Source organism: Geotrypetes seraphini, chromosome 1, assembly GCF_902459505.1.
Source record: "Geotrypetes seraphini chromosome 1, aGeoSer1.1, whole genome shotgun sequence".
Taxonomy (NCBI): domain Eukaryota; kingdom Metazoa; phylum Chordata; class Amphibia; order Gymnophiona; family Dermophiidae; genus Geotrypetes; species Geotrypetes seraphini.
In genome coordinates this window covers 313,193,804-313,206,940 of record NC_047084.1, presented here as the reverse complement: position 1 = coordinate 313,206,940, position 13,137 = coordinate 313,193,804, and the positions used below count along the sequence as shown (strand labels likewise).

The following is a 13,137-nucleotide window of genomic DNA, read 5'->3' as shown; positions in this document are numbered from 1 at the left end:
AGAAAGTTACTTATCTTAAGTGCTCTTATTTTGACTGGTTTTGTCTTCTCTTTTTCATATCTGTGCTGTGTCAAACTATCGGAACAAGAACCGGCCAATAATTGAATTATGGAGTATCCATTTGGACTATAATCATGCTGACAATATGAGTCAATGATAAGACTTAGCATAGAGCTCCAAAACTCTGAGGTCTTTTTTCCTGAAAGAATAATAATAATATTATTGACTGATGCGGATGTGGTCAAACATGACTAATTAGTGTTTAGACCCTCCCAATTGTGAGTGGTTTATATGATATTGTAGTTAGTGATAATGGGCATTCCCCTTATCCTAGATGTTAACTTCATTCCTGCACTGATATGCTGCTCAGAATAGTGCTATGACAGTGCTCACTGGTGTACCAGGATGGTTAGATAGCCAGGATCAGTCCCTAAAAATCTATGTTTACAATATAAACTGTACTGCAGACTTTCTGCTCCTGACACCAAATTCACTGAATATCTTTAGTGTGTACATTTTTGATAGGCTTAATTTAAATTTTGTTTGCAATACTGTATATTTGATATAGAGAGTAGATATATGTTAAAACTCCACCCCCCCAAAAAAAACACCAAAAATCCAGACATGCATACTTTCTAAGTAGGTATCTCCCCTCCACATTGAGGAGGGAAATAAAAACCCAATTGTTCAAGAAATATGTCAAGACAAACTCCAGATATACTACATCACCAGACTTCAAATGTTCCAACCAATAGCTTCCCTGTAATCTTCTGGAAATGACCAGAATCTGTTCCTTTTGTAATCTGCCTAGAACCGCAAGGCATTGACAGAATAAAAGAAACTAATGTAATGTAATGCAATCTCATCCAAGATTTTAGGCCATTCACAAAAATGTGAAAGCCTTTCAGGACTCCCATATAAAATATGCAACAGATTTAGGTTTAATTTTGTTGGATTTTTGCTAAGGGAGCTGCCCTGACACATTTTGGAAAGCTTATTCCTAATTTCTGGAAAACGTTGAAAACGTGATGCCCTGAAATATTTTTAGTTTTGAGAAATACTGTTCTTTTACGCTGTCTGGACTCCAGACTCCCCGGGAGATCTTTTGTCTGCTCACACTCAGACTCTGGTTCCTTAATCACATGATCTCAGTGTAACTTTGTCTTTTACAACCCCATAGATGACTCCCATTCTCTTCCTAAAAGAAAATCTTTTGAGAAAATTGTTCCTGAATTTTAAAAACATCACGAGATGCAAAAGAGCTGGAACTGCCATTATGGTTTGATGTTACAAGGGTATGAGTGTACTTCTCTGAGACATGAGCTTTGAGGTGATTCACTGGATGGCCAAGGCCTACATATTGCTTTTGCAGCTGACATTTGGTTTGTCATTTGGCACACAGGATGAGGACTGGGTTTCTTTGGCAAGCGATAGGACTGGGATAGCAGAGCTGACTGACTGAGAAAGCACAGAAAGATAGCAGCACTTCAGTCACCTTTTCACCACTTTCTCCTGGGTCACCTTTTTCTCCACGTGGACCTGGAAACCCCTGAAAAAATACACAAGAACACCTTATCTATCTAGATTGTTTTTGGGGTATTTGGAAAATCAGTCAGAATGTATGGCTGAAGTATTACATCTTAGATCTGAGAATTTGTAAAATGAAAATTAGAAGGAGGTGCACCTTGGGTCTATCTGATCCTTCTATTCCGCTCATCTCTTACCTCTTCTCATTTGCACCTTCTTCCTACCCTACCACCCCGTTCACTCAACTGTCTTCTACACCTTCCCAAATCTAACTGATGTAACCTTGCTGTCCTTACAGCATCTCTTGTTGTTCTTGTTGTATATCGTCTTGAACTGAAAAGGTATGACGGGATATAAAAAAAGCTATTATTATACATAGTGTCAGCCTCTTGTAATTTCCAACAAAATCGTCCAGAGAGGCTGCCCTACTGGATGCAAGATCTTATAAGAATTTGAAGTTTTCAATGGAAATATCTGGATTTATGTGGTCTCAATCCAACTGTGCCACTTCTTCCCTGGATAATTCTTATGCTGGTCTGCTAAAATGCATTCTAACTAGGGATACCATATGGCTCCAGAAAAAAGGACAGATTGAGACATTCAGGTTTTACTTCCTTTGTGGAAATAAAACCCAGATGTCTCAATCTGTCCTCCTTACTTCTATTGCTTTCAATGGGAGTAAAACCCAGATGTCTCAATCTGTCCTCTTTTTCCTGGAGCCATTTGGTAACCCTAATTTTAACCCACAATGAATCCAGTGCACTTATGGGTCAATATGGCTACTAGATCACTAACTAGGATGGAAAGTTACAAATGTTGTAGGATCCAACATATTTAGCCCAGAGATATGACAGGACAGAAGTTCCTGTTGCTGCTGAAGAAGATAAACTGGCCTACACTAATCATCACTAATTCCATTTAATTTAAAAACATATGAACATAGACATTGCCATACTGAGAGAGGTTCATCAAGCCCAGTATCCTGTTTCCAACATTGGCCAATCTAGGTCAAAAGTACCTGACAAAATCCCAGAAGAGTAAAACAGATTTTATATTGCTTATCCCAGGTATAAACAGTGGATTTTTCCAAATCCATCTTAATAATGGCTTACAGATTTCTTTCAGGTCCAAACCTTTTATAAACCCTGCTATGCTAACTGCTTTTACAACATTCTTTGGCAACGAATTCCCGTTTAATTACATGTTGAATGTAGAGAGCTAGGTTGAATGTACGGGAACTAGGTTAGCAGGGATCCCAAAGGGATCCCCTCTAGAACTGGAGGAAACCTGCGAGGACTCCCCAGAGAAGTAGTTCTTGTGTGGCTCCTGCAGGAGTGTACAGTACCTGTCTCCAGGCCTGGTTCCAAGACATCTAAGTACTGCCTCCTCCTCCCTTCATAATTCAGCACAGCTGCATTTGTTTTCTTCAAAAGGCTGCAGGCAGCTGACCTGGAATCCTTTTCTCTGACATAGGATTTTGCATCAGAGGGAAGGCTTCCAGGTCAGTTGCTTGCAGTGTGTAGGAACCGCTGCCTGCAGTCTTTTGAAGACATATGCCTGCAAGATAAGAAGGAGTGAGAAGAAATACTTCACGGGGGTGGCGGTTTAACTTGAAACATAGGAAGGATTGAGGGTGTGAGGGAGAGGAGAGCATGAACTTGGGACATAGGATGAAAGATGGAATAAGTGAGGGAAAGGGGACATAGGGACTTGGAACATAGGATACAGGGAGGGAGGAAAAGAGAGATGCTGCAGGTGGGGGAAGGAAGAAAAAGGGAGACTTGTTGAGCATGGCTGTGTGGAGTGGGAGGGAAAGAAAGATGGTGAAAGGAAGAAATAGGAGAATTATTGGGCATGGTGGCAGAGAGAAGTGAAGTAGAAATGCAATGGGGAGGGGGGAGGGAGAAAAGAGAGGGAGAAATGTTGGATGTAATGGCAGAGAGAGAAGGGTGAGACAGATCCTGCATGGGATGGAAAGGGATGCAAGAGGGAGAAATGTTAGACATGGTGGTAAAGTGAAGGGGAAATGCGACATAGGGCTGGAGAGAGATATTAGAAGGAGAAATGTTGGTCATGGAGCTGGTGGGGAGGAGCAAAAGATGCTGCATGGGAAAGGGAAAGGGATAAGAATGGGAGAAATGTTGGACACAGCAATAGAATGGGGTGGGAGAGATGCACCCTGGATCTCATATCTTTCTCTCTCTTTTCTCACTCCCTATGCAGCAAGGGGGTGAGTGAGAAATGGTGGACAATGAGAGAGGAGACATGTTGGACATGGGGTGAAGAAGAAAGAGGACAAAATGCTGTACAGGAAGCAGTAGGAAAGAAAGAGGGAAATGGATCCAGGGGCAGAAGGGAGTGAGGATGCTGTATAATGGAAGGGAGGGAGGGAAGGAGATATGCAGGACCATGGTAGGAGGGACAGAAGGATGTTGGGGGGGAGAGGAATAAAAGGGACAGACAGATTTCAGGTTTTGAGGGTGTGGAGGGGAGAAAGAGTAAGCAGATGCTGGGCAGGAAGGGTAAAGTGAAAGCGAAGCTAGGAATGGTAGCACCATGTGGAAGAGGCGGGGGGGGAGGTTGGCAGGGAAATGAATAGTGATTACAGTGGGCAAAAATATGATAATGGGGAGTAGACGATGGAAGAGAATGGCATGAGAGAAATTGAAAATTTGATAGGAAGAGGAGAAGGGAAAGAGAGGGTGAAATATGAGTGGGCTAAATGGAAAAGTTAATATGTCTGAGCAGTTGTTGTAGTGAGGGAATAGAATAAGACAGGAAAGAATAGAAAAGATAAATAGGCATCAGCTGCTTGAAGGAGAATTTGCAGAAGATAGGAAAAGAAAAAAAGAGAATCTGGAACCAACTTGATGGAAAAATAAATTTCCAGACAAGAAAGATAAGAAAAAACATTTTATTTTGAATTTACTTGACTTGCTAGCTTTGGGAAATGTATATAGCAGATGTCTTTGTATTATGTTCAATAGAAAAGGAAAAGCATTTCTGGTTTTATTTCTTCAGTACTGAAGTACTTGCTGAGTTTAATTTTTTCAGGTTCTCAGTTCAATTTTTGTCAATATATTTTTATTTAGTTCTGTATTTGGCAAGGCAAGGGTCTTTCACAATAATAGTAATGGCAATGGCAGGTGGAGAGCTTGGAAGAAAGGGGATCGGGGGTAGGGGTTATTTTCTGCCCTTGGCACCAGCATGTCCAACACTGACCCTAACCCTTGCTATAGCTGGTGGGGATCTCCAAGTACTGCCAGCTGAGGACCTCCTCCAAAAGTTGAAAGAACTCTCTTCTATCAAGTGTGACAGTCACTGGAAGCATACTTGTGCCACCGAAGTGACAGCATCTGTGGCTTGGAGACATTGCTGATGCCTGCCAAGCTTGGTAAAAGGGAGTTTTGGCCACCTTTGGAGGATGTCATCAGTTGACAGAGCTTGAAGATCCTCATCAGCTAGAGTATTTATATTTTATATGAGGTCTCACAATTAAGTTCACGAACTATTCTAGAAAAAGTGCTACATACCTCATTGCTGAATATCACTATGGTCACCTTCAAAGTACTCCCCTTGGGAAGCAATGAACCAATGCCAGCACCTAGTCTTCCCTTCAAAGCAATTTTGGAACTCTTTTTCTGGAATGCCCATCAGAGCTGTCATCATATTACCCTTGATGTCTGGAATGTTATCAAAATGTCTTCCTTTCAATATTTCCTTTATCTTCAGGTAAAGAAATGGGGGGAGTGTGAGTGGAGAGGGTGTTCCAAATAGTTATTTGTTTTCTGGCTAAAAACTCCCTTACTGACAGTGCCGTGTGAGATGGTTCAAGAGCCATGAATTTTTGGCGAAAAGTTCAGGTTGTTTTTGTCTACCTTTTTCCTGCAGCTTTTTCAGCAATTCCAAATAGTAAACTTGGTTAACTGTTTGTCCAGTTGGTACAAATTCATAATGAATAATCCTTCTGATATCAAAAAAGGTTAGCAACATCGTTTTGACTCTTGATTTGGACTGGCAGAACTTTTTTGGTCATGGAGAATTGGCTGACTTCCGTTGTGCAAGTGGGATCTCTCAGAGAGAGAAAGAGATAATGGTTACTGTGGATGGGCAGACTAGATGGGCCATTTGACCTTTATCTGCTGTCATGTTTCTGTTTCTATGATGCTTTGTTTCAGGGTCGTATTGGTACACCCATGTTTTATCACCAGTGATAACACGGCCCAAAACATTGTCTTGCCTCTCCAAAAGGTCTTGGTAAACTTCAACTCTCCTTTGCTTTTGTTCATCAGTGAGCTCTTTCAAGACCATTTTTCATGCCAAGATTTTAAAGATTTTCCTATTTCTCTATCGATGTTTACTTGGTCTGCTATGCTTCTCAAAATCAGCCAATGATTTGATGCACAATTCGACAAATGTTTTTATCAGTTCTGCTCGTTACTGGCCGTCATGACCTTTCATCATCAGTGACGCTTTCTCTCCCCTCAGAAAAACATTTAATCCATTTGTAGACTGCCATTTTCTTCATGGCATTATCCCCATAAACTTGGCCTAACATGTCCCTGATTTCACTTCCACTCTTGCCATGTTTAACAAGAAATCTTATGTTTGTTCTTTACTCTAATTCAAGCTCCGACATTCTTGCGATGGCACACAAAAGCACACAACGACAATAATGAACGCCAGCAAGACACCACCACATGTCGACACGAACACAGTTGTGAGATACTTATATACCAAGGCTAGGAAACCTTACAGAGTTGTTTGTACAGTGCTCCCAATGTAAGCGCATGGAGGCAAGTTCGCAAACTTAATTGTCAGACCTCATATTTACATTAGAGGCTCTGGCAGAGACCCCTTTACAAAATATATATTCTTCCCAATAAATATTTCCAAATTTATAGGGGCCCACTTTTATGAAGCTGCTTTAGAGTTTTTTTTATTGCTGGCCACTGCAGTAAAGCTCTAATGCTCGTAGAATTCATATGAGCATTGGAGATTTTATTGCAGCGGCCAGTGATAAAAAAGCCCTAACACAACTTCATAAAAGGGGGCCAAAGTGTCTTTGCTTATTTGAAAAAGTTAATTTTAGGGCTGTACATTAATTAAAATTTTTAATTGCACGATTAATCATATAAAGCATCCCCTCACATTTCCTCCTGTATAGTGCAATATGTACATAGCAGACATAAATTCTCAAAACTGACACATTTTAATTCAATCGTCCCACAGAAAAGTGATATATCACATCTCATTACCTCCCCCGTACTAAATTAAAAAAAAAAAAAATCTTATCTTTATTATCTGGTTATCTTTCTAATCTCTTTCCACATCTCTGGTTCTGCTTCCCTGTTCTATCTATTCCCTGTTTCTTTTTCTTCCTCTTTACTTCCTGCTCTATATTCATCTTTCACAAATCAACTTTACTTCCATTTTTCTTCTTTCTTTTCAAATGTCTAGTTTTCTTCTCTTCTTTTCTCTTTTCTTTACTTTCCCTTCCATGGATACCCTCACTTCCCTTTTCTCTTCACTCCCTTCCTTCTCCCCACCATTCTGGGCTCACCATTTCCCTCCTTCCCTCCTCTGTCACATTTCCCTTGTTTTTCCCATCCCTATTTCCAAAATCTGGTCCTCTCAAACATCACTGTACTGCACCCCATCTGCACCTCTTTCTTCTAGCAAATCTTCCTCTGATCCTCTCCTCTCTCCCTCCCTTCTTGGCTGGATATCTCTTTCTATCTCCCTCCTCCCTCCTTCTTTCCATCATCTTCTCCTCCCTCCCTCCCTCCTTCTCTCTGTGATTGGGTATCTCTATTTCTTTCCTCTTTCCCTCCCTCTCTCCATGGTTGGGTATCTCTTTCTCTCTCTATGCTCCCTCCCTCCCTCAGTAGTTGCCTGCCTGCCTCCCTCCCTCCATGGTCAGTTTGAGTTGGTTGCTCTTTTTCCTTCTCTCCAACTAACCTTTTATAGTCTGCTGGTAGTGCTAGCGATTAAAGTAGAGCACTACCGGCAGGCTCGCCGGTTCCACAGCCTCTCGTGATCTCTTCGGTCCCTGCTACACTGGAACAGCTGATCTAACTTTCTGCAAAAGGCTGGAACTGGCGAGCTTGTTAGCAGTGCTCTACTTTAATCGCTAGCACTGCCAGCAGGTTATAAAAAGTCAGAGGGAGGAAGGAAGGGAGGGGATATAGTGGACCATGGCAGGTTGTGGCAGTGGCAGTGGCAGCGGCAGGTGGCAGGTGATGGCAGTTGCCGGGTGGCTATAAAATGTTAGTTAGAGGAAGGAAGGGAGTGGATTATAGTTGACTGTGGTGAGCAGTGGCAGTGAGTGGCAGCAGGTGGCAGGGCAGAGCCATGAAGACAAAGGTCATCAACTCATGTTGCATTTTTTGAAGTGCATTATTTTCTTGATGCGCTAATCATGTCATTACTGTGTTAAATGTGCAGCCCTAGTTAATTGGGAAGAATGCATAATTTGTAAATCGGTCTCTACCAGACCCTCCAACATACTTCAGTAAAATAATTAAATTAATGTACTTCAATAGCATAATTAAACTACTTGTGAAGGTTATGGGGATGGGCGAGGATGGAAGAGATTACTTGCGGGGGTGGAATGGATTTTAGTGGGGACAGGTTTGATTCCAGCAGGGATGGGCGAGAACAGATTTGATTCCAGCAGGACAGGCAGGGACCGGTTTGATTTCTGTCCCTGTGCAACTGTCTAGCTTAGTGTCCCGCAAACTTTGTCAAGCCGTGGCACACTAAATGTAGTGGCTGCGGCTTGAGGCATCCGGAGGTTTCCGGACATCGCTGTGATGATGTCATGCACATGCATGACATAATATGTCGACGTCCGCACATGCACAAAGGCCCTCCAGACGGGCCCCGAGCCACCAGTGGGGGTGCCAGCAGGGAAGAGGGCTGGAGAGAATGAGAGGCGTTGGCGCCTGATGACTGCCTACAAGACGTGCTGCTCACCGCGAGAGACATGTCTTGTACGCAGTCTGCCAGCGCCAGTACCTCTCCTCCTCCCCAGTGTGTCACAGCACACCTGAAATCTCAAGAGGCACACACAGTTTGCAATACACTGCTCTAATTGAATGAAGAAATATTCTCTCCAATTTTTTTTTTCAATGTTTTTATTAATTTTATAAGATAAATGTACAAATATTAAATAAAACAAGAAACAAACCATATGTACAAAATAATAAATACAAGTACCAATATTAAATAAGACATGAAATAGATCAAATGTACAAGTTATTATGAATATATGCATACAGTAAAACCTTGGATTGCAAGTAACTTGTTTTGCAGGTGTTTTGCAAGACAAACAAAACATTTTATTAAATTTTAACTTGATATACAAGCAATGTCTTGCAATACAAGTATATACAGTATACACACATCACAACTGAGCTGATGGTTCTTCTCTCTCTGACGCTGTGGGAGGTGTAGTGACTGTTCTAAATGAGCAAGGTCTTGCAATACAAGTACGTATAGCATTTTGTATTAAAGTTTTTGGGTTGTCGAACAAATCATCTGAATTTCCATTATTTCCTATGGGGAAATTTGCTTTCATATACAAGTGCTTTGGATTACAAGCATGCTTCTGGAACGAATTATGCTCGCAAACCAAGGTTTGATTGTATATATAATTATTAAAAGGTATATATCAGATGAATAAGGGGGACCAGCATATATATTGTTGGCATATGATACACAGCAATCATATTAAAATATGGAACTTTCAAGAAGCATTATCAGCTAGATAAATTAAGATTAGCAATATATTATGAAATTCTGTTTGTCAATGGCCTAAAGTGCAATAAGTTTAAACAGGGCTCCATATTTTGAGGAATGTGCTAGTGGAACGATGTTTTCCTGCAATTACACTTTCATATTTGTTAGTAATACATACTGTACAGTGTTCCACCATGCCATGAACTCTACCTTGGATAGATTCTTCCAACAGTGCAAAATGTTTTTGATGGCCAAAAACAATAGTATGTTAAGTAAGCGAGCATCGGGCTCAGAAAGGGGTTGCGTGAGGCCCTGTTGTCCTAAAACAATAATTTTAAGATTTAGAGGCTCTTGGATCATTAATATCGAGGAAATGGTATTCCAAACTCTTTCCCAATAAATCTTGAGCTGAGAACATTGAAATATCATATGAAGCAATGTACCCACAGATTTCTCACATGACCAACATACATTAGAAACTTTATGTGAGTGTGGAGTTCAGTGAGCCCGTTGTAAAAAAAAATGTATGTTGACTGAAGTACTGAAGCAGAGCGAATTGATTTACATAATCTTGCCACACCACTTGCCATAATTCATCATTTGTGGATATATCTAAATCAGGTTGCCAGGGACTCATCAGCATTGATACAGATACCGGTAAAGCTCAACACAGTAATCCATACCATTTGGAGGCAATGCCTTTGAGAGGAGTGATAGTAATACTTTGGTGTAGAAGGTCAGGCATAGACTTTAATTTATTCAAATCTGGAAATGCTGCATTAACACATTGCTTTAGTTGCATCCATTTAGTATCCTGGTTGGGTGGTAGACTTTATTTATTACCAATTTCCTCAAAGGACATCCAGTTGTTATGGGTAAGAAGATCTTGTAGAGTGCAGATTTCATGCTTCTGCCATATAGACCAGTTTAAGGTGATGTTTTAAATTTTAAAGATGTCATTGTTCCTTAGTGAGATCAATGAGGTGTCCATCCATTTAGTTTCCATTACACTGTCAAAATGTTGTATTACTCTTTTAGTTGATCGAGTGATGCAATTTAACCGTTTTGATTGGTTTAACGATAAGGGTATTGACGGAGTAAGTGCGAGCATGTTGGCACCAAGTAAACTTTTCTCCAAAAGAAGCCATGATGGGGGATTAACCATAAGGAGCTCTGGTGCATACTAAAAGCCTGATGGTATTTTAAAAAAATCTGGGAAGTTGACGCCGCCATTTGACTTTACATTTTTAAGTTTATGTAAAGCGATTCGTGGTTGCTTGTTATTCCATAGTAATTTACTCATGACTTGTTCTATATTATTAATATATTCTTTTGTTTAAAAGGTAGGGCAGCATGCTTAATACATAATTATCCTTTGGTTGGATCATCATTTTATTAGTGGCAAGTCGACCCCACCAGGTGATTTTTAAAGGTGACCATCTATGTGTTAGGTCTTTGATCAGAATTAATAAACACTCAGAGTTTAGTCGTTCGGTGTCCTTTAATGTTGGGCCAACAATAATACCTAAATATTTGAATTTACATGTGTTCCAGATGAATCCAAGGGATATAATGGTTTGCTTGTCTTCAATGCAGTTTAGAGGCATTAATTCGGATTTGTTGGTGTTCAATTTGTATCCAGACACGTGTGCATATTGCTCAATTATTTTGATGACTTGGGGAATAGATTCAGGTGTTATATAAAGCATGATGTCATCTGCGTAAGTGGAGAGCTTAATTTCACCATCATTGTATTTGAAACCAATAATGTCTTGTTGATTCCTGATGGCCACAAGTGCTAGATTAAAAAGTAGTGGTGATAGAGGACAGTAACTGGAAAGTTTGCTAGGGTAGGTGAGAGGGGGAAGGATATAAGCATATGCCTGACTAGAGCTGAGTGATCTCATGTGCTGTTGCTTTTGATTGTGCGGTTTGCCCTCATTTTTATATGGAGAGCCATGCGTTTTACATTAATACTTTTCCCAAACATTTGTTTGTTGGCATCTTATGAAAAAATAATTCAAACTTATTTCTTTAGAAGATATGTCTAAAAGTTTTTCAAGTTCATATGATTCTGGATATGAATATATAAAAAATCTATATGTGCAGCTGTCTCTAAATACACCGTTTGTGCCATAATATCCGAAATATGAATATATTACTATATGGCGTGCTATCTTCATCTAGTAAATGAAAAAATGAAAAAGAAGCACACAAATGAAAAATGAAACACCATGCACATGCATTCATCACTAATGTTATTCTCATGTTGCCAACCACTGTGCCAAATAAATTGGCTACCAGAGATACTCACATCTAAGCCAGGCTCTCCATCTTTGCCCTGCCAAAGAACCATGCAAACAAAGTCAGGGTTTCTACACTGCTACTAGATTTCCTCTCATCTCCCTTCAATGCCTGGGTGTGTGTGCGTATATACAGTCAAACCTTGGATAGTGAGTAAAGTGGTTTGCGAGTGTTTTGCAAGACGAGCAAAACATTTTATTAAATTTTAACTCGATAAATGAGCGTTGTCTTGCAGTACGAGCACATATCGTGTGTCACGTCATCAAAACCCACAGTTGAAGCACGCACATCTTACACCGAGCACAGCTGAACTTAATAAAAGCAGATCGTAATAATAGTGTCACGCCATATTTGCCCACAGTTCAAGCACGCACGACATATGCGCATCTTACGCCGAGTGTGGCTGAATGTAATAGAAGTGTCGCACCCAATTTACCCATAGCTCAAGCGCTCACAGCATACAGTATTTTGTATTAAATGTTTTGGGTTGTGGAACGAATCGTCTGAGTTTCCATGATTTCCTATGGGGAAATTCACTTTGATATACGAGTGCTTTGGATTATGAGCATGCTTCCGGAACAAATTATGTTCACAAACCAAGGTTTTACTGTATATACTGTATATATATATATATATGCACAACGAGTGCAAAATTCCCAGCTCACTGTGGAAGCACCCATCTGTGTTACTGGAGTTAGCATATGATAAGGAATTACTTAGGGTCAATTATTTGTGCTTATCTGCGTTCTCCACCCTAACTGAATTACACAGTTACTTGGAAATAGCAATAAAATACTGGCACTCAAGGGTGATTAAAAGTGTCAACAAACATATGCTAACATACCGGCAAACCATAAGGTCCTCTGGGTCCAGGATCACCTACTGCTCCTTTCTCACCCTGTGAAAGAATAACCATTCAGGTTAAGAAAGTACTTTGCTAGGCATTACTATAGTCCTTTGGACAAAAACATAAAGCACATCTTCTTACAATTAAAACATTTTTTCTTGTTCAACCAGATTCTTTAATTGGCTTTCTCCTTCTACTTGTCTCCAAGAGCAAATCCACCTGCCTGATACATGTACCCAGACCAATATATTAAAACAGAATCAATAGGCCCAATGTTCAGTCGATGGTAGTCAGTGCTTTGACTGCTTGCTGCCGGCTGGGCCTTTTCTGGTGACCAGCATTGAATATCTATTTCTTTTTTGGCCACCAAATGCTACACTAGTTCAGCCAATATTCAGCAGCTGACTGGTTATGTTCTAGTGGTTCAAGATAGGACTGCTAGTTATGCGGTCCAATTTAACTGCTAATCTTATCTGGTCTGGCACTGACTTATCTGGTCTGTGCCTAACTGGTTATAAGTCACATAATACAGCTGGTTTAGCGATAGCTGCTAACCATGAATTTTCAGCAGGAGATAAACAGTTATCTCATGCTGAATATTTGTGGTTAGCTGCAAAAATGTTATTTAACCTCAGTGGCCATTTTTAACCAGTTAAAAAAATGCTGAATATTGGGTGGGGGTGGAATGAGTCTGTAGATAACTTTACCACAATGAC

The 13,137-nt window shown here is 40.3% G+C and overlaps 1 protein-coding gene across 1 annotated transcript in view; it reads right to left on the bottom strand.

Moving 5' to 3' along the window:
* COL25A1 (collagen type XXV alpha 1 chain) overlaps positions 1 to 13,137 on the bottom strand; it is a 405,886-nt gene that overhangs the window by 22,766 nt on the left and 369,983 nt on the right. The window contains exons 36-38 of the mRNA XM_033960097.1: positions 12,419 to 12,472; positions 11,585 to 11,611; positions 1,496 to 1,549 (exon numbers count right to left, since the gene is read on the bottom strand). Of these exons, the coding sequence (XP_033815988.1) occupies positions 1,496 to 1,549; positions 11,585 to 11,611; positions 12,419 to 12,472 (135 nt within the window). The remainder of the gene's footprint in view (positions 1 to 1,495; positions 1,550 to 11,584; positions 11,612 to 12,418; positions 12,473 to 13,137) is intronic.